The sequence below is a fragment of the Phasianus colchicus genome, chromosome 1, assembly GCF_987193195.1.
Source record: "Phasianus colchicus chromosome 1, bPhaCol1.hap1.1, whole genome shotgun sequence".
In the NCBI taxonomy this organism is placed as follows: Eukaryota; Metazoa; Chordata; class Aves; order Galliformes; family Phasianidae; genus Phasianus; species Phasianus colchicus.
In genome coordinates this window covers 81,887,765-81,908,062 of record NC_143436.1, presented here as the reverse complement: position 1 = coordinate 81,908,062, position 20,298 = coordinate 81,887,765, and the positions used below count along the sequence as shown (strand labels likewise).

The window sequence follows — 20,298 nt, the reverse complement described above, 5'->3', positions numbered from 1 at the left end:
TATATTAAGTACATCAGCATCCTTAATAGTACTTGTTCTCTTCGGTAGCTGTTTTAGAAGTTGCCACGGCCTTATGTAAGGCTCCCTACTGAAGACCACAAGTTGCCCAAATCAGCAAACTGGTATAGAAATTCCTGGACTACTTGTTAGAAATGAAAGTTCTTGGTGATAGTCTAGTTCAAGTGTTGCAACGCTGGCCAAGATGGGGCTTGTTCTGAGTGCTCTGTTTTTGTCTCTTTGACTTTTGTGTAGCAAAGAACGTACAGCTGGGACCGGTTCAGGGACAGCTGCTGTTACGGGTGGACACCATCGAGAAGCCTGGACTACAAAAGGACCATCCTATGAGGACTTGTATACCCAGAACGTTGTCATCAGCATGGAAGATCAGGAGGATGTTAACAGATCTGCAAGTGAAGGAAAGCCAGCCCGAGAGAGGCCGATTTGGCTACGGGAGAGCACAGTGCAGGGGGCTTATGATCCTGATGAAATCAAGGATGGTAAGAAAATTCACCGAGCAGAAGTGCTGCTCTGCTTATGTGATGCCAGAAATACATTACCCTGGGTGTACAGCTGCTGCTCCCAGCGCTCCAGATTTTGCCAGCTTCCTTCTCCTGTGCAAAGCACCTGTGGTGTAGCTAGATTTAAAAAATCCCAGTTGATTAGATCCACAGAATTGTTTGTGCTTCTGAAATGTTAATTATCTGTTACCTCTTCCTATACCTTTATTAATGGATGTTCTCCTGCCTTGAGAGTTTATTGCTTTTAGATGAAGGTCTTTCAGTTTCATCTAGAAAGCTGGCCCCCAGTGGGACACTGCTGGAAAATAGTATTTATTAACATTTGGTGACTTTGAAGCCTATCAAATCTACCAGCAGTGTTTTTGTGCTCCCAGCATATGAAATATTTCATATGAAGAGTATGTCAGAAATAAATTTTCTGGAAGCACAGTAGGAAAGCCTGTCACAGGTGAGTCCTTGTTTTCTGTTGGTTTCTCATTGGCTTTGCTTTTATTTTCATTCATGTTGAGGACACATTGTTGGCTGACCATAGCTAAGATCTTGTAGGCATTAGTAGAAACTTTCTGCATTGCTAAGTTTGCTATTTAAGCTTACATACTAAAAATAGGAGAGACTTTTTATCATTTGTATGAGTGTAAATCAATAGATACAGTCTTCCAAGACACTTGGGGATTATAGAATAATCCCTGTTGGTGCCCTAGGAACAGAAAATGGCAAAAGAGAATCATGTATAAGTGTGAGAACCTAGCACCCAAAGTGGAGTGGTGTTCTACAGGTAGAAGCAGATGTGAAAAAATGGTCAGAAGATACCTGTTGACGTTGTTTGCATGCAACAACAAATGGATCCTGTAACGTTATCCCAGTAGATTAAACAAGGTGGTGATTAAATGAACCTCCTCTTGCAGTCTGTAGCAGATGATGTTACTCAGGAGCCATAAAGTTCTCATCACGTTTTTCTGCTAGACATTCAATTCATCTCTACTTTTAAATGGGTTCCTTGAGATGACTTTTGGTGTATACAGCATCAATGTATCTCAGATGACACTGAAGAACATGGAGGGAGAGTAAATCTCCAACAATCCAATTGCATCACTGCTTCACCTCACTGCTGGAGATCCAAGAGGGAGCTTGTGGAAATAGCCTGAAATATCTGTTGGAACACATTCCTATGACTCTTGCATGTCATAAATAGGAAGAAATAAAATTTGGGGCCACTGAATGAAAACATTGACTGCTTATATCTGGCAGGAACAGTTCTCACAAAAGTCTTTTGTGCTGTAGAATCATAGGCAGGCAGCTAAACACAAGGCTGCCAACCTAATGCCTTTGCTCTTCCTTTCTTTCAAGAATTTTGTCTGTGTATTAATAATAGTTGTGGTCATCACCTGTTAGTAAAGCTTCATTTACAATAAAACACAGTTCCCATGAAGTTAGAGATAGGTCTTTTGGCCTTTATTTTACCATAGGAAAGGAGTGGCCACATAGTCCCCTTGCTTTTATTGCAAAATGCAGGACTTACTTCCTCAGTTTACCTGTTTCTTGGCATATTTTTGTCTCAAGTTGGAAAAGTAACAAGTGCATTTTTGAACTCTGGAGGCCTTGGGTGTCAGCTGCTTGGATGTGGTGCTCACATCCCAGGCTTTGGAAAAGAAGGCAAGGGGTGTTAATTTATGAAAGCAGAAAGCCATCACATTGGCTTCAGCAATTGTTTGCACACAACTTCTTTTGGTGCAAGAGAGAGAGTTTGCCTTGGGGAGTCTGTCCTACTTTTTGGGCTTTTTTGTACATAAGGTTTTCTGTATCTCTTTTTTTTATTCTGTAGTTTTTCCTTCCTCCTGCCTGTAGGTTTATTGATATTAAGAAGACTCACAGTACTCAGCAAACATAGGAAGTTTTTTTGCAGAAAGCCACTTCTTGAGCAAGAATTTTAGCTTTTGAATCTGCAAACTGCTTGCACCCTGCCTGCCCAAACCTTGTCAAACCCCTCCCAGCTATTGTGCAGCCAACCTTACTGAAGCAGGGACACAGGCCTTACATCTGCCAGCTTGGAAACCGCGGTCCCTTTCAGATAGAAGATGCAGGTAGAGAGCCAGACAGACCAGCCTCGCTGTTCTGGCTGGGCTGCAGGTTGGCATGGGGAACAGCAGCTCTTTTAACACAGCCTTGCACACTGTGCTGCACACTGTGGCTTCAGGCTGTGAGCTTCATCAGCTTTGCAGGATAAATCCCACGCACTCTCACCATGATCCTCTAATGAACTTTTCCCCTTCCTGCCTGATAAGTGCAACCCTGAGCTTACCAGACTGTTTTATGCAGTCTGTAAACAGTGCTGTTTTATAACACACGATTTCCTTACACTCCCTGCTTGGATCCATCTTAATCCTTATAGATGAGGAGCTCAGCAGGGTAGGGCCCGGCTTGGGCTCTGTGTTTGTAGCCTGTGCTGGAAGCTCCCCATGGTCATAGAACCATAGAATCATATAATGACTTGGATTTGAAGGGACCTTAAAGGTCATCTAGTTCTAGCTCCCCTGTCATGGAAAGAGTTGCCACCCAACAGCTCAGACTGCCCAGGGCCTTATCCAGCCTGGCCTTGGACACCTCAAGGAATGGGGCATCTGCAGCTTCTCTGGGCAGCCTGTGCCAGTGCCTCACCACCTTCTGAGTAAAAAATTTCTTCCCAGTATCTAACTTAAGTCTTCCCTCTTTTAGTTTGACACTATTCTTCCTTATCCTATCAATATCAGACTGTGTAAAAAGCCTGTCTCCTGTATGTAAGCTCCTTTCAAGTACTGGAAGGCCACTGTGAGGAATCCCTGGAGCCTTCTCTTCTCCAGGATAAACAAGCCCAACTCCCTCAACTTTTCTTCACAGGAGAGGTGCTGCAGCCTTCTGATCATCTTCGTGGTCTCCTCTGGACCCGCTCCAACAGCTTCACATCCTTCTTGTGCTGCAGGTCTCAAGCCTGGATGCAGTACTCCAGATGGGACCTCACAAGGGCAGAGTAGAGGGGAGCAATCACCTCCTTTGCCCTGCTGGCCACCCCTCTTTTGATGCAACTTAGGATACAGTTGGACTTCTGTATTAGACCAACGCAGGCAAGACGTAACACCTCAATGGCAGCAAGTGCACAGATTTGCTGACTCGTTTCAAACTTTTCATCTACTAAAACACACAAGTCCTTTTTTGTCAGAGCTGCCCTCAGGAAGTTCTCCCAGTCTGCACTCATATCTGGAATTGTCCCAACACAAGATCAGCACATTGCACATGACCTTGTTGAATCTCATTAGATTCATTTGGGCCCACTTTTCCAGCTTGTCCAGGTCCCTCCCTTCTATTGTGTCAACTGCACCACTCAACAAACTTGCTGAGGATGCATTCAGTCCCACTATGTCATTGATAAAGATGTTGAAGAATGCTTGTCGCAAGACAGACCTGTGGGGGATACCACTTGTCACTGGCCTCCACACGGACATACAGCTGTTAACCACAATCCTCTGGCTGCCACCATCCAACCAGTTCCTTATCCACTGAATGGTCCACCCTTCAAATCTGTATCTCTTCAATTTAGAGATAAGAATATGATGCAGTCTTATGTTGGGTGGTAGAGAGCTCTTTGGCTCTCAGAAATGTGTTCTTAAAGAGCTGTCACCTCTGTTCCATTCTTTTGTACGTGAGAGTTTCCCAGGGTATCCCATCCAATAGTTCCTTAAGCAGACAGAAGTTCACTTTCCTGAAATTCAGAGTTCTGACTCTGCTCTTTGCCAGGCCTGTATTCCTCAAGATTATGAACTCAAACAGGGCATGCTTCCAGTCTTAACCTCTTTATGATCTCCTTTACGCTGGTGAGCACCAGGTCCAGTAGTGCTCCAATATCTGGACCAGAAGTTGTCCTCAACAGATTCCAGGAGTCTCCAGGACTTTCTTGCAGCTCACTGTATTGTTCCCCCAGCACATATCTCATCCACCACCAGGATGAGAGCCTGCAAGTGCAATGCATCTTGCAGCAAAAGCAAGAAGACCTCCTATCAACAAGCTCTCCTTGATCAGGAAGCCTGTAGTAGACTCCAAGCACTAGATGTCCTTTATTGGCCTGTTCCCTAATTTTAACCCACCAGCTCTGGACCTGATGATGTCTGTTACTCAGAGGCAGTTCTTCACAATCTATCTACTTCTTAATACAGAGAGGAACTCCCTCACCCTTACTGCTCTGCCTATCCCTTCTGTAGCCCTCAATCATAGTATTCCAGTTATGGGATTCATTCTACCATGGTTCTGTGATAGCAGTTAGTTCATAGTTCTCTAATTGCACCACGGTTTCCATCTCCTCCTGCTTATTTTCCATGCAGTGTAGAGGCATTTTAGCTGTGCTGTTGCCATGTTACCTTCTTGGTGGAGCCCTCCCAAATCCCTTTGTGACAAATGTTTTTTTCCCCCTCTTCTTCCTAAAGTGACAAGTGTTCCCTGGCTCTTCTCTGTCACTCACCCCTGTCCCCCATCAATTGGAGTTTAAAGTTCTACCCAGAACATTCTTGCTCCTCCTGGTCAGTTGCATCCCATCCTGGTCTTTGTCATCCCCAATGGCTTGGAATAGAAGGGACCTCAAAGATCGTCTAGTCCTCCAGGCTGTTAAGAGAAAACTTCACTCTCTCCATCTCTTAAGGGAGCTGGCACAGAGAGGAGTTGTGACGTGGCCAAGGATGCACAGCAGCAGAAGGCAGAAATTAGGATTCAGAGCGCCTTCAGTGCCAGCACCCCAATCTCTCTGAGGAAACTCTCATTCCTTTGTATCTCTTTGCAGGAGGACGGGATCTGGATGCCTTCCAGGAGCGTGAGGAGGGCCGGGCAGCTCTGGATGATAATGAAGAGGTGATGCGTGCCCTGCTGATCCATGAGAAGAAGACACCATCTGCTTCTACAGTCACCGTTGGAGGTGCCGCTCCTCTCTCCGGTGCCAACGCCAGTGACTCCGAGAGTGAGACCAGCGAGTCGGAGGAAGAAACTCCTCCCCGTCCTCCTGCTGCTGCCACCATGGCGTATGGGCTGGAGGAGGAGGATGAGGAGGAAGAATTCGAGGTGGTGGCAGAGGACCCCACTGTCACAGTGGCTGGGCGTCCGCACTCTTATAGCCAAGTGAGCCAGCGCCCTGAGCTGGTGGCCCAGATGACTCCGGAGGAAAAAGAGGTTTATATAGCCATGGGGCGACGCATGTTTGAGGATATGTTTGACTAATTGCTTCCTGTCACAACATTTTTTAAACAGTTTTTTATCCAGAGACTTCCTAGTAAAACAAAAGACTGAATCTTTCCTCACCTGTGCACGTGGACACTGGGATTTGGAGCTGCTGATCTCAGGCATCTTGCCCACCAGAGAGGCAGGGGGAGCAGGAAGGCTCTGTGTGCCAAAACAGGTAGGGGAAGATAAGTGAGGATGCTTGCGAGGTAAAAATCTACTTCAGGGTGCCCAGCACAGGCACTGGTTTAACCCTCTCCACAGCCGAGTAGCTGCCTCCTCCCAATTGCTTGGGTCTATTTTTGTTGCAGGTCCTAATGAGCTCCATGTCCCTGCCCTCAGAGAACACAAGCGCTCCATGGCGTGGTCAGAGTGCTCTGCAGAGGGTGTGCATAGCCTAGAGGAGAGGGAACTGGTGCTCTGCTTAGGCAGAGTACTTGTGGTTGACCTCCTGCCAGCAGCCGCTGACCACGGTGCAGTTGTTGCTGAGCAGCCCCTGTTCCTTTCTTTGCTCCCCCTCATTCCTTAGTCACCTCAGCACCTCAAGGTCAAGAGTAACTCAGAACACAGAGTGAAAGCCTTGGCAAGCATGCAGCCACTCTTTGTCAATGTAACAAAAGCCTTTCATGGATCTGAGCTGTCAGGAGCTACCTTCATTTTCCAGCAGTGCTGCCTGGCACTTCTGGCCCGCTCTGTCCAGCTTCCAGGGCTCCAATGGCTCGCTGTGGGCAAGGCTGCTGTCAGGCACTACCAGAGAAACAGCATTGCTAGTTTGTATTTTCAGTCACCCAGGTTGCATCAATTTTAAGAGGAATCGTGCAATTTTGAATTCTGCTTCGGCATGCTCTCTTACCATAGAAAACCATGTACCAGTGCCTACAGAGCAATACCATATTTGTAATGTTTTCTCTACCAGCCGAAAGTGATGGTTTTCTTTTAAATTGTTGTGTTTTCTTGTCCAGCAAGCAAAGTGATAAAAGAATTCTGTGTTTCAGAGGGTAGGGGCAGCATTGCATGCTGCTCAGTTTACATGGGCAGTCTGGCTTTGCTGTTCATTGAGACTGTAAATCTGTTTTACACTAATTCTGCTTTTTAGGTTCTGCTAACCCTGTAATGCCGCCTTTATGGTTTTATTTTCAGCTTCTTGATTTTTGAACTCCTTTTTTTAAAGTGTTTTAAATTTGCTTTTAAGTCATTTTAAAGTGGAATAAATAAATGGAAACTTCTCCCCTTTGTTGTCTTCCGATTTGTCATGTGTCTTGTTGGAAATGTTCGCTTATCATTTTCATTTACTTCATTCAAGAAAACAGCCCATTCGAGGCCCTCCTTTGGGACTGTTTTAAATTCCACATTATAGCTCTGCTCCTCATTGGTTCCTCAGCAGAGCTTCACGGATGCCTTCTGCTATCTTCCACACTCAGGGAAGGACACTTCATTAGAGCAGTGCTGCGTGGGCCCCTTTGACCAGTGCCTCCATTCCCTTGTCTCTTAGAGTTTTGCTATGGAGAGGCCTCACTGATATTTGTTCCCAGCTAAAATTATGCTCTTGCACAGATGGATCTAATATCAAGCTTCTAGAATCAAGCTGATAAGTCAGACTCAATGAGCAGCTCACAGAAAAAAAAAAAATTCTTTGCCAGTTCTGTCTCAAATCTAATCTGAATTCAAGGTTAACCCTGGATAAAAGCAGCTCCTTTTACAAAGAGTCGAGGATAGAAACTGAGAACTAATCCTGAGTGCTATGCAGCTACTCATGCTCTTAGCACACCAGTGGTTTTTAGTCTGAAAAATGATAGGTTTTCTCCTAGCTGCAGCAGGCTGGTGCTAGTACAAGGATAGAGCCATTGGTCCAGAGGAAGGAAGGCATTGCAGCCTCCTCTGGCTGCTGGACTACATGAGCTGTGTTCATGCTAATCAAATAATACAGAGTGATCCAGCTCTGAAGCCTTCCTGTGTGACTGTTCTGCTAACCTCATTCAAACCATTCCTGTGTCTGCTTATAGCCTGAAGCACATTTTATCTGATGAATGTGCTCATCAGTTCAAGCTGGAAAATAAAACAGGTTCAAGATGCTTGTACTCCTGATCCCAAAAGCCCTAACACCAGCACCTATCCCACCTACATGATGGCCCCCATCTGCTCCCATTGTGGGGCAGAGAGGATGGCATCTTCTCTGTCTCACAGCAGGTTGGTGAAGGTGCTGGCGAAAGTGAGGATTGCTGTCACTGTTGGAAAGCAGAAATCATAGAATCATACTTGGCCACCTGGGCACACTGCTGGCTCCTGTTCAGTTGAGTGCTGACCAACACCCTAGATCTATTTCCTCTGCACAGCTTTCCAGCCACCCTGCCCCAAGCCCATAGCAATGCATGGGGTTGTTGTGAAAACTCAGCACTTGGACTCATCCCATGGCCTCATCCCATGGACCCAGCCTGTCCAGATTCCTCTGTAGGGCCTTTCTACCCTCAGGCAGATCAATACTTTCCCCTAACTTGGCGTCATCTGCAAATTTACTGAGGACACACTCAATTCTCTCATCCAGGTAATCAATAAAGATATCAAACAGGTTGGGCCTCAGTACTGACCAGTGGGGAGCACCACTCGTGACTGGGTACCGGCTGGATTTAACTCCATTCAGCACCACCCAGTGGGCCCGGCTCCAGCCACCTTTTACCCACCATAGAGTGTTCTGTCCAAGCCACAGGCTGCTTCTCCAGGAGAATGCTGTGGGAAAGGAGGACTTTAGCTTTGCTGAAGTCTAGGTAGACTAATCCACAGCCTTTCCCTCATCCACCAGCTACGTCACCTGATCATAAAAGGCCAAGAGGTCAGTCAGGCAGGACCTGCCTTTCATAAACCCATGTTGGCTGGGCCCAATCCCCTGGCTGTCCCACACATGTCCTGTGATCACATTCAAGACGGTGTCCCTTTGTGCCACATCCACACAACCCTTTAAACACCTCCAGAGATAGAGAGTCTACCACTTCCCTGGGCGGCACATTCCAAGAACTGATCACTGTTTCCATGAAGAAGTTCTTGATGAGAGGCAATCTAAACCCCCCCTGGTGCAACTTGAGGCTGCTGCCCCATGTCCTATCACTTGTCACCCCCCTCACTGTGCCCTCCTGGCAGGCTGCTGTGGAAAGCAATGAGGCCACTCAGTCTCCTCCAGAATGAACAGCCCCAATTCCCTCAGCCACTTCTCACAGGCCTTGTTTTCCAGTCCCTTTGTCAAATATGTTGTTCATCTGTGCACATGCTCAAGCAACTCAAGCTCTTCGTGTAGTGAGGAACCCAAAGGTGAACGTGGTGCTCCAGGCCCCAAAGCTCCCGAAAAGCAGCTTCCTCCACCAGGTAGTTTGCTGTCCTGTGCTGCTGCCTCCTTCCAACAGACCAACCATGCTGCTGCTCCCAGGAGCTGAGGATCCCAGAGAGGAAGGGAGGAAAATGTCCTTTTCCTGGAGCCATGGAAAATGCCCAGCCCGAGGGTGCCTACTGCACAGAACGCTGGGGAGATGCTGAGGGGCCTGGGGGTACAGGAGGCTCTGCTTGGCTCTCTGCCTCCTGCAGGGCCCTTTCGGAGGAGAGAATATTGCCATGGCAGTCAGATATAAGGTGAAAGTTGGAAGTTCTATGAGCAGGTGAAAGGCCATGAGGTCTCCCAGTGGTGGGGCAAGCCCTCTGTGTGTCTGCCACAGTGAGTTGTGGAGGAACAGAACAGTCCCTGCCTCCAGCTGTGCACTGGCATGAGCAAGTGGGGCTGTGGGCTCTGTCCCCTGGAAGAAGGAAGAGTCAAGCAGCACTGCAGGAAGTCACCCAGGCTGCTGTTGGACTGATGTGGCCATGTCCTCAGTGAGTCTCGGGCAGGACCTGTGTCCCTGCCTTGGTCGCTGTTTGGGACACCTAACGAGCTGCCAGCAGGTGGCTTCTTATTTAGCATCATTAATTAGGCTAAGAGAGAGAATGAACTTAATTTATGGCTAAACAACAATCAGATTTTGGAAGCTCCTGCTGCATCATTAGGATCATATTGAAAACAGCAAGTGTTCCTGCAGCAGCCATCCTGGCAGCAGCAGAGAGTCTCTAAACAAGATGCTTTAAATATAATAGGTAGTTTTGCTTCAAACACATTCCTGACCTAAATATAATTTGATTTCCATCCCTTTGAATGCTGATGCTGATGCAGAGGTGGCAGCAGGACTGTGCTGAGTGCAGCACAGGCTGCAGCTCAGCTCCACGGCCGTGCACTGGGGCTGCTGCCCGCTGCCTGCACGCAGCCAGAGATATGCAGACCCTGCTGGGTGTTGGGGTCCAGCCCTGAAACCAGGTGATGCTGAGCAGGAATGTGGGTGTGCAGAGATGTGCATTTGGCAGAGAGGAAAAGGGAGCGGGGCATACTGGTGTGGCTAAAGCTGCTTCTGTGTGTTTTTCACCTAGAATCCATTGCTTGTCCCTTCCACGCCATTGCTTGCTGAGAGGAGGGTGAGCAGTAGTGATTCTGCAGTGGGCTAAAGCTGTGAGCAGTGTGAGGATCTGGCTCAGGTGCACCCAGTAAGCCGATCCTCCTGTTCTGGAATGCTTTTGTTGTGCTTCTGACCATGGCAACCTGCCTCGCCAGAGTTGCCAGACGCTGCTGCAGGGGCAGTGCTTTTCCTATGTCCTTCAACACTGCTGGGAGGGGGAGGAGGAATGTGCCAGCACCACGTAATGGTGGCCAGCAGCTGACTTGGGTCTGGTTGGGCTGCAGCATCCACACCAACCTTTCCCGTACTGAAGAATGACAGCATAAGTCATTCTGATTGTTTTATCACCAGCATCAGCCCCAGGCTGGTCAGCCCCCAGCACTCAGGCTTTCCTGCTTCTTGATCTACATGTGATTTGGTACAACTGAATTTTATCTTTTTTTTTTTTTTCTTTTCCCTCATTCTTTTCCTCCCTTTGAAATATTTTGAGTTACTGAATTTCTCACGATGTTTCCCTGCTGCTTCTAACAATTTTTTTTTTTTTTTAATGCAAATCAAGCTGTAAAATCTTTCTGGGGAAATGTATCTCCTCTCCCTGCTCTGTCACCATCATTATTCTTCCTTTCCGAGCAACACTTCCTTCCAAGGAGATGTACTTTGAACATCTCCCAAACCTCCCAGTGATGTCAGGAGATGAAAGCTATCCCCATTACAACAGGGGAAACTGGAGAGAGCCGAGGCTGGAGGGAAACACGGCCTTCAGAAAGCGATGCATCTTGAGAGACATTTCCCTTCCACACACTCTCCCAGGCCACATGGGTGCCATACAGAAGCGAAGAAAAACACAATATGCTGAGGAGGGCCGTGGCTCTCCATCCATTTAGCCTGGCATATTCCCCTGTCTCTGAGCAGCCCATTAAGAGGGGTAATGTGCTCTGAGTTCATCTGAAAGACCTGCCTCTTCTTTGCACCAAGATGAAAACCTTACTGCAAGAACACCAGGCAGCAGCAAGCTGCAAAAAGGGGTTCAACTCCACATGAAAAACACTTCTTTGTTGGGGTGTTTCCTCTGAGTGTGGTATCATGTAGGTGTGTCGTAAAAAAGGTGCAGGACGTCCTTCAGGGAGCTTGCCAGCTCTGCTGGAGCACACCTGCCTTTGGGATGCTGACAGATGAGGTGTTTGTAGAGCTGAGGGAGGAGCTGCTGCCAGAACAGCAAATGGGAGCTGGAATTCGTTTGTTACATCACTGGAATCTGTCTGAAATGCAGAATAAAAGAGCTTATCCTTGTAAATGACAGGCCTGGCAAACTGTGTGGACTTTTTCCATGAAGACAGGTGTTAAAACACTCTCATCTCCATCCCTTCCCCTGTTTTATTGTTTTTCGACTCTGATTTTTGCTGCTCACGTAGTAGAGCCTCATGAAGGCTCACTGTATGTCTGGGTGCTGCCATGAACTGAAGACGTCTGGTTTGGCCACTAATGGGCTCTGTGTGGAACTGCTAATTTACCAGCTAAGGGGATCTGCCCCAGGAAAGGTGTGAGTCAAGCCATTAGAAATACTGAAAACAAAGCAAATAAAACACTGTGCCTGGAGGCATGTTTCTTGAGGTGGTCAGAAGCACTGCACACGAGATGGCACTGAAAGAGCAGCTCTCGGCAGTGCAGGGTGTGCTGCTCATGGATGTGAGAGAGCAGAGAGGTACCAGGAGAGCCATAACCGGGGCACTCATCTCCTCCCTCATCACAGCCCGGCCTCCAGCAGGCCTGCAGGGAGATGTAATGGCTTAAATACAGGTATTAAATGAATTCTTGGAAATGTCTCCCTCACCTGAAAGCACCGAGAGGCTGACGGCAGCAGGCAGCTCCCAGGCTATGTTGATCAGCCCAAGGAACAAGAGCCATGGCAACTTGTAGCTGCCTGTGGTGTTTGGGCATTAGAGTTTGTGCTATCAGTGCCAAGGCCAGTCCTCCAAAACTTTACAAGTATACTCTTCAGCAGTCCCACATGGACACAGCGTGATGTTCCTACATAAGTTGCTTTTAGCCCAAGGAAGAGGTAAATCTGTGTTTTATTTTGCTGTGGGTATTATGGCTGCTATGATGGCTCCAGGGCTGAGTCCCAAGGATGAGACACATTAGCAAAAAGCGACATCTTTCTTGCAGCTGAAGATAATAGCAGCATCATAAGAGGTATTTCTCCAAATGCTTTCCTCTTTATTGATACAAACTGCACAAAATCATACAGGGCTGGCCTTAAAACAGTGTTTGGCCTCTAGGTGCCCTTTTATCACAATAAGTCTCCAAAAGTCCATGGCTGTATGTGAAGGGTGCTCTCAGTCCTGGTACCAAGAAGGGGCAATGCTCACACTGCCAGCTCCTGGAGACAGAAACCCAGCTGACCAGTCAGGTCACTAACAGCACATTGTTAGCAATGCCTCACAGCACAGTGGGTTTTGATGTGGACTACATTCCCAGGCCAAAGCATCTCACCTTTGGTGCTTCTTTCAGCAAGGATGTTCTGAGCGTTCTTCCTCCTTGCTTGGGACAAAGCCAGGAATAATGCAGGAAACCAACTCTCCAAAGAGATAACAGAGAAATGAGCAAAGTCTTTTTCTCATCTCCTGTGTCCCTTTTGATGGCAGAGGCCTCACTTGAGGGCAGAAAGGCACTATTGGGAAACATTAGGGAGGAAGGGAGATTTCTGTTTCATTTTCTTCCTTCTCCAGGTGGGAACTAAATTATACTAGTGCTTCTGGAACCATTAGCTGTTATTGCCAAGCATCTTTAACAACCAGAACAAAAGCTGTGACAGTAGCTATGCTCTAACAGTGATGGAGTCCCTTCCCCACCCACTGGAGAGGACCAGGCTGTGTCTGTGGGCAAGCAGAGAGGTCCGGGGCACGTCCTGCTCATAGCTCCAGCCTCAGTGGTACAGCTCACAGAGGACTTCCAATAGGCACCAGATGATCCCAATTCCCAGCCTACAGCAGGTGGAGGCAGAACTCAGCTCAGCACAAGCCCTCATCTTAATTACAAAGTGATGTGTTTGGGCTCCTTTCTCCACTCCCCTTGTGATTTTCCCCTCTGCTCACTAGCACTTAAACTACAGTGACTACCAGGCTGTGGATGTTGGCCACCAGGGACCAGGAAGCCTCTGGCTCTATGAAGCTGCACTGATGTGCTCCCCTAAGAATCCAGCCCCAGGCCTTCATGGTATCATCTGTACAAGCTCTCCACAGATGGATGGTTTTCACTGTTTCCAAAATGCTGCTGTTTTTGAGGTGGAGGCCAGAGTACTGCCACAGGCTGAGCAATACAAAGCAGGAACTTGAAGCTGCAATGCAGAGTACAGGGGAAAAAAAAAAAAGCAAAAAGCTTAGAACACCATAAATCCTTGCAGCTAATGCCTAGTGAATTTTAGGGCCCATCAGTGCTGAAGACTTACTTTATCGCTAAGAGAAAATGGCAACTCTGACTATAGAATCCTTAAAAGCATTAGGGAAAGCAGTGGTTTCCATCATTTTAGGAGGCATCTCCAGGATGTCTGAATACTCTCTGCCCCTCAGGTGACTGTGATACAGCTAAGTACCAGGCTGACCAGCCTCCATCTTAAGGTATGGAAAACACAAAGGCCATATCTGCCTTCCCTTGTGGCAGTAGATGGAACAGTTGGAGCCCCTTCATGACTTTCATGGAGAGGGCAGCTCTGCCTACAGCTGAGACTAATGCTGTAAAGTCACCTCTAAAAACAAAGCTGCGAGCAAAGCTAACATGTCTCTTGGGAGACAGCAAATAACATTAATAAATGGTATCACCATTCAAAGTATTTTCTCAATGTAAGGCTACATTGAAGTAATACACTTCTTAGGGACAAATCAACAGCAATTAGAGTAATCAAATTGACATTTAAAATAATCCAACACAAGTAGAAAATTCTATTTAGCTAAGTAATTATGCCAGTCATTTTGTACAGTCACTTTCAGAATACAAAGAGAATCCTTCATCTCTGAAGCCCACGACACTACCAGTTTCCTCCAGCTCCTTTTCTTCTAGCACATTTCAGTATGCTTTGGGAAGGTCACTGGCTAGCAAGTCTGCTTCCCACAACCCTTATGCCATCACTGCCTAAACAGGGACCTCAGCAAAAGTTACACTTCCTTAATACGCTCCATTAACACCTTCTGGTCACGTTAAGCAGGCATTAAATGCTGAATTATCATTAGAGATTGCTTGAGCGTTACCGGATGTACAGACTCCCCTTACACTGTAAACAAAACCAGACTGCTCTTGTCACTGCTGCTGTTCTGGCAGTGGAGAAAGGCCGGGTCAGTGAGGTGCAGTCAAGTGTGGGTCTGGGTCAGGTCCTGAGGTTTCATTTGGGACTGCAGAATGATTTTGGCTCACTGAAAATGTGAGACTTAATGTCATAATTCAAGCAATGCTTGAAGTGGCCAAATTAAAGCCAAAGCAAGATTCTATCATAGTAATCAGCGCTGCTCCTCTACTCCCTGTGAGGAGCTGCAGCTGCCATCAGGCCTCCCCTCATCTCCTCTGCTCTGGGCTGAGCACACACGGGACCTCAGCCGCTCCTCATCCTCCAGACCCTTCCTCATCTTTGTAGCCCTCCTTCAGATGCTCTCTCACAGTTTTATGTCTTTCTTACATTGTGTCACCCACAGCTGCACCCAGTGCAGGAGGTGAGGCCGCACAGCACAGAGCAGAGCAGGACAACCCCTCCTCCAACTCAAGCAGTTGCTGAGCCTGATGACCCCAGAGTACAGTTGGCCCTTTGGGCTGCCAGGGCAACTGCTGGCTCAGATTTGACTTTCCATCAGGTAGAACCCCTACATCCCTTTCTGTGGGGCTCTTCTCCAGCTTCTCATCTCCAAGTCCGTACATATATTCAGGGTTGTCCCATTCCAGGTGCAGAATATGGCACTTGCTCTTGTTGAACTTCATGCAGTTGGTGATTGCCCAGCCCTCTAATTCATCAGGATCTCTCTGCAAGGCCTCTCTGCTCCCAGGAGATTCAACAGCTCCTCCCAACTTAGTATCATCTGCAAACTTAGTACGCATTCAAGTCCTGTATCCAAGTCATTGATGAAAACGCTGAAGAGAACTGGCCCTAAGATGGAGCCCTGTGGAACCCCACTAGTGGCTGTCCGCCAGCCTGATATCCCCTTGTTTACTATTAACCCTTTGTCACTCCTAAAATTAAGAATTGTCATTTCCTTTGTGTTCCCAAGAAGCAGTTATGCCTTTGCCACGGCTGTGATAGTCATCAGAGACAAAGGTTTGCAATTCAGGTAGATGTTTGTTGTCATTCTCTTCCTCACCCACCACCTTTTTCTCCCCTCAGCTACCATGTTGTCTTTTCTAACCACCTCACCGCTTTGTGCACAGTGATCTACCTATTTCAATTTCTGGAACCATCTTCCTGCTTAGGAGTCCCTAGATTACAGAAATGTTTTTGACCCACTCCTTTTGCTCTGTACTATGCTGTTTTTTATTCACTGGGGTTATCTGCCCTCACCTTTGGCACCTGTGGCTGTGTGACCACTTCCACTACCAGGAACAGTGTGAGGGACAAGTAATGGGAAGTTTCTCCAGAAGATCTCCAATGACCTGGCTCTTCCTCAACTGTAGAGTGAAATGACAGTGAAGTTGCTTGCTCATCTATCGTGCAATTTGCCATCTGGACAGACCATCCCACACACAGAAAGCAGTTAATGTGATTCCAAGGATTCAAACACATCCCAATGGTTTGAATTCATGTGAGCTTTCATAAAGTATTTGATTCAAAATTAGGTATTACCATACCATTCCAACCCCATTCCCATTGGAGATGTGGATTTAATGTCCTCAAGCAAGCCAACATACCTACCTGAGCTATGTACCTCCTAAACTGTTGACTTCCTTGGGACACCAAGTCTCCTCTCTTCAGTCAGGACACTGGAAATGAGGTCTCCAGAAGATGGGATATGTGAAATTAACTCTCTTTTATCCCAAATCCCAGAGACCATCCAAGGGCTGGACTACTCAGCTGAACCCCAAAACATTGGTACCATGGACCACAACAGAGAGCGAAGTGCAAAGGTCTCTGCAGCATTACAGCATGGACCTGGGAACATTTATTTCCTGTTTCTCTTTTCCACTGGTTTCTGCATTCCCCAGTTCTCCTGTTAGGACAGATCTATCCCAGTGCCACCCCCTTGCACTGCCTCAAGGACCTCAGGCAGCTTCTGGAGCTCACAGAGTAGTCCATCTGTACAGTGATAGCATCCTGGACTTCAAATGGCACAATGAGAGCCAGCCTCCACATCTCCATCCACAACACAGCACATTCACAGCTGGGATGAGCAGCTGCTGGGAGTGAGGATGAAAGTGTCCTGCTGTCATCTGGCTGCAGCTCCTCTTCAGTGACAGGCATGAGAACAAGCTCAAGTGTTGTCAGTGGAGATGCATCAGATTCTTTATGGAGATGGCAACGCTGTGAGGAATGCATCCCTGGGGAAAAGTGGAAGATCCTTGCTCAGTGGTGCTGCTTGTGCTCAGGAGCTGCGTGATGAGAAGAGCGGAACTCTAATACTTGTCTCGTACCTTCTTCTACAGGCAGCCACTAAAAAGTCTCACCTGTGGCTTTTCTAGCCTATACTGGCAGCAGACGCCTGTTGGGCATCTTGAACCCATGGATGTAGCTTTACCTCTGCAAAATCCCTGCTGTGAGCAAGGCTGGTATCTGTCTTTCATTCTTCCAACAGCTCTTTCCCCTTTTCCTCCCTAAGAAAAACCAAACCAAACCAAACCAAAACAGAAAACAAACTGGAGAGCATTTCATTTTTCAGGAAGGCTTTGGCTACATGAGGGCATGGAAAAACAATGGCATTCTCTTCCTCTGCCCCCATTAATTCCTCCTTTAATTAGATCACAACGAAAGGGAAGCGTGGTGTAATCAAATTGTCCTCCGAGTGCAGTAAGGCACAGAGTGGTGCTGGTTAGGGTGAGTTCTGTTCGGGAAGCAGCTTTGCCCTCAGCCCTGCCCTGCTGCAGAGGGAATGCATTGCATCCCCGGCCTCTGTTCCTCACAGCCACATTTCAGTGGCCACCCAGAGCCCACAGCAGCCTCTATCCACATGCCTTCAGGATGCCCATTCTGTCCTTTTATTCCCCTGTGTTTTTCCGTGGGGGTACCTTGGTGTTGGCTTCCTCTCCCCAAGGCCGCTCTCTTGCTGGCAAAAGTTTGCTGTGCTTCAGGTTTCCCTGGTTGTGGAAATAAAGGAAAGCGAGCTGTCCTCCCTCAGCACCTGATGTGGGGACAGGGGATGGGAATTAATGAGGCAATCATTGCGCAGAGCTGTGAGACACGAAGCGCTCACTGCTGTGTCTGTCAGACAGCCCCTGCAGCTGCCACAGCTCGGCTGCATCCAGACCCGTCTGCAGCAAGGGGAGAGGAGGACGGGAGGTTTAGAAACCTGAGCGAGGAGCGTTTCATGCAGGGAGAAGAGTTCATTAAAACAGGGAGCGGGGGCAGCGGCCAGTCACGCAGCTGATGCTTGTTGCAGAAGGATTCCGGGGCTCAGTTTCAAAAAGACAGAACCTGAGATGCACAAACAGGTACCTCACACGTACCGAGTGCTAATGCCTCTCTGTAACAGTTCTCATGCCCCAAGAAAACTCCACAGGAACACTGTATAATTTTTCCATTAGGGCTTGATGGGATACCTGCTCGTCTGCCCAGGGCACTATCATGCTTACAGACAGTGTGTGCTCCAGCTGATGCATAGTAATGTGGCTGCTTGTCCTCAAGCTCCAGATTCAAATAGAGATGATGTTGGCTCTTTTCTTCCTCTTAACTTCTTTGTATTCCCTGGACACTTTCCCTCAGTTTCTGATCTTTCAGGAAATTATCACTAACAATTGGGAAATCATATTAAAGTAATGTTTTACTGGAGAGCCACAAGTTGATACAGTGGGAAAGCACAAGAAAAGTGTTGATCTGGAGTACAGTGACTTTGGATTTCATTTCAACTTTAGAATAGAATCATACAACCACTGAATCATTAAGGTCGGAAAAGACCATCTAGTCCAACCATCCACTTACCACCATGGCCACCAAAACATGTCATAAGAACTGTCCCTACGTATATACCAGCCTATATCAGTACCACATCTACACGTTTCCTGAACACCTCCAGGGATGGTGACTGCACCACCTCCCTGGGCAGCTTTGCCACTGCCTCACCACTATTTATGAGAAGAAATGTTTCCTAATATCCAACCTGAACCTCCCCTTGAGGGGGAGGCAACAACTTGAGGCCATTCCTTTCGGTCCTATTGCTGTTTCCTGGGAGAAGAGGCTGACACCCAACTTGCTACAGCCTCCTTTCAGGTCATTATAGAAAGCAAAGGGAATTGTAGAGAGCAACTTGGACATCAGGTGAGTTAGTTCTCAGAGACTGTGGCACATGAGTTCGTGTAAAATAGAGATCAGCTGCAGCCTCTCCTCAGGAGACAGGATAGAGGGCTCCTGGTCAACTTGATGAGAAACCTAAATGAAGAGATGGAACCAAACAACCTATCTATGCTCCATGAAGGATGGGAGGACAAACAGTGGTCTACTACAGTGCTGTTAGCCTGCCTCTGAGACACCAGTCTTCTTCACCCTGTTATCCAGTGCCTTGTGCCTTGGCCCTGCCTGCTGGATTTCATCTCACCCTGTAGGAAGAGGTGTCCACTGCTCTTTCTTCTCCTGTGCCTCTGCAGCCTTTCCTCTTCCTGGGATATTATGTGCTGGAGTTATGCCATCCTCCTGCAGCCAGGTGAATAAAAGAGAGTTAAAGAGATAGTCTGGGCTTTGGTAGCTCCACATCACCACACAGGCATAGAGAGGTTATCATGGAGAGGCATGACTATGGGTCAGTCCTCATCTCTGAGAGATGCCAGAGAATGAGTGGTGGTAGTGTACCTGGCACAAAAGTAGGCTCAACTGCACACCAGCACTGAGAAAACACAGTGATGGCTCTGCAGGAAGGATGCTTTGCTGGATCCCAATTCACACTGTACAGCATTCTAAAAAACAGGGCTAGAGACAGAAGGAGCCTGAGGCCTGGCTGCAAATCCCTCAAGAAATCTCCACAACGACTGGAGCTTTGATCCACTGATCTCCCACTGCAACCCTGAGCTCTGCTGTCTTTCACCTGCTCCCAGCTTCCATTCCTATCTTCCTTATTTCCCCTTCTTAAATGCAATCCATAACCTCACCTCAGTCTGACTCTGGTGGTAGGCTGCAGGGGAGTGGAAAGCTTCAGCCTAGTTTCATGTGTCAGGTTAGAAGGGACTGTCACTTTGATTGGTGCTGTGACCAGACATCGATACACTGGGTGTGCTGCTGTTATAGATAACCTGAATTTAAATAAACACATGCACAATGTGCAGCATCTGTGAGAAGCCCTCATCAGCCCTTCAAGCACTGCTGGACACAAGAGACCAGCAGCTGCATGTGGTGGTAGATAAATTACAAGCACCAGCACTATCATCATTTGGGATGCTTTGTGCTTTCTGTCCTGAAATTCTCCGAATGGTTCCTCTACCCTATTAAGTTCAAAATGTCTTGCAGGTAAATTTTTCTCTTTTCCCACTATAAATGACTGAAGTGGAAAGTATATATGCTACTGAATTTCCTTCCAGGTGTCTTGTAATTTAATTAACCCCAAGTCACATTTGAGTATCTTCTGAAATGAAGGAAAGATGCTAACCCACTTGCATGGGAAAAAGCTTATTCAGGTAATTGCTTCTGGGTCTCTTAATATGGGAAGAGTGTCTATGAGACAGCTAGTGACTTTCTTATGTACTTCTAATTAGTTATTGTTTTTGTTTAAATTATATACAGCAATGATGTAAATCGATGTGCCTTTAGGGATTTGAGGCCCAGATTATTGCTGGGTGAGACACCCAGTGTTCAGCATACTGATGGCCATCTGGCTCTGCAGTATCAGGCTGAGAGGGACTGGTAGAGGTCTCCCATGGGAACAGCAGCCCTCACCTGCCTGGAATTGCACGAGCTTCTCACCAAAAGTAATAGG

At 47.4% G+C, this 20,298-nt stretch overlaps 1 protein-coding gene across 1 annotated transcript in view; it reads left to right on the top strand.

Annotated features, from left to right (window-relative positions):
- The window catches only part of GTF2E1 (general transcription factor IIE subunit 1), a 51,668-nt gene extending 44,733 nt beyond the window's left edge, over window positions 1–6,935 (top strand). The window contains exons 4-5 of the mRNA XM_031613165.2: window positions 253–497; window positions 5,320–6,935. Coding sequence (XP_031469025.1) covers window positions 253–497; window positions 5,320–5,750 — 676 coding nt within the window. The 3' untranslated portion in view covers window positions 5,751–6,935. The remainder of the gene's footprint in view (window positions 1–252; window positions 498–5,319) is intronic.
- Window positions 6,936–20,298: the final 13,363 nt, after the last annotated feature.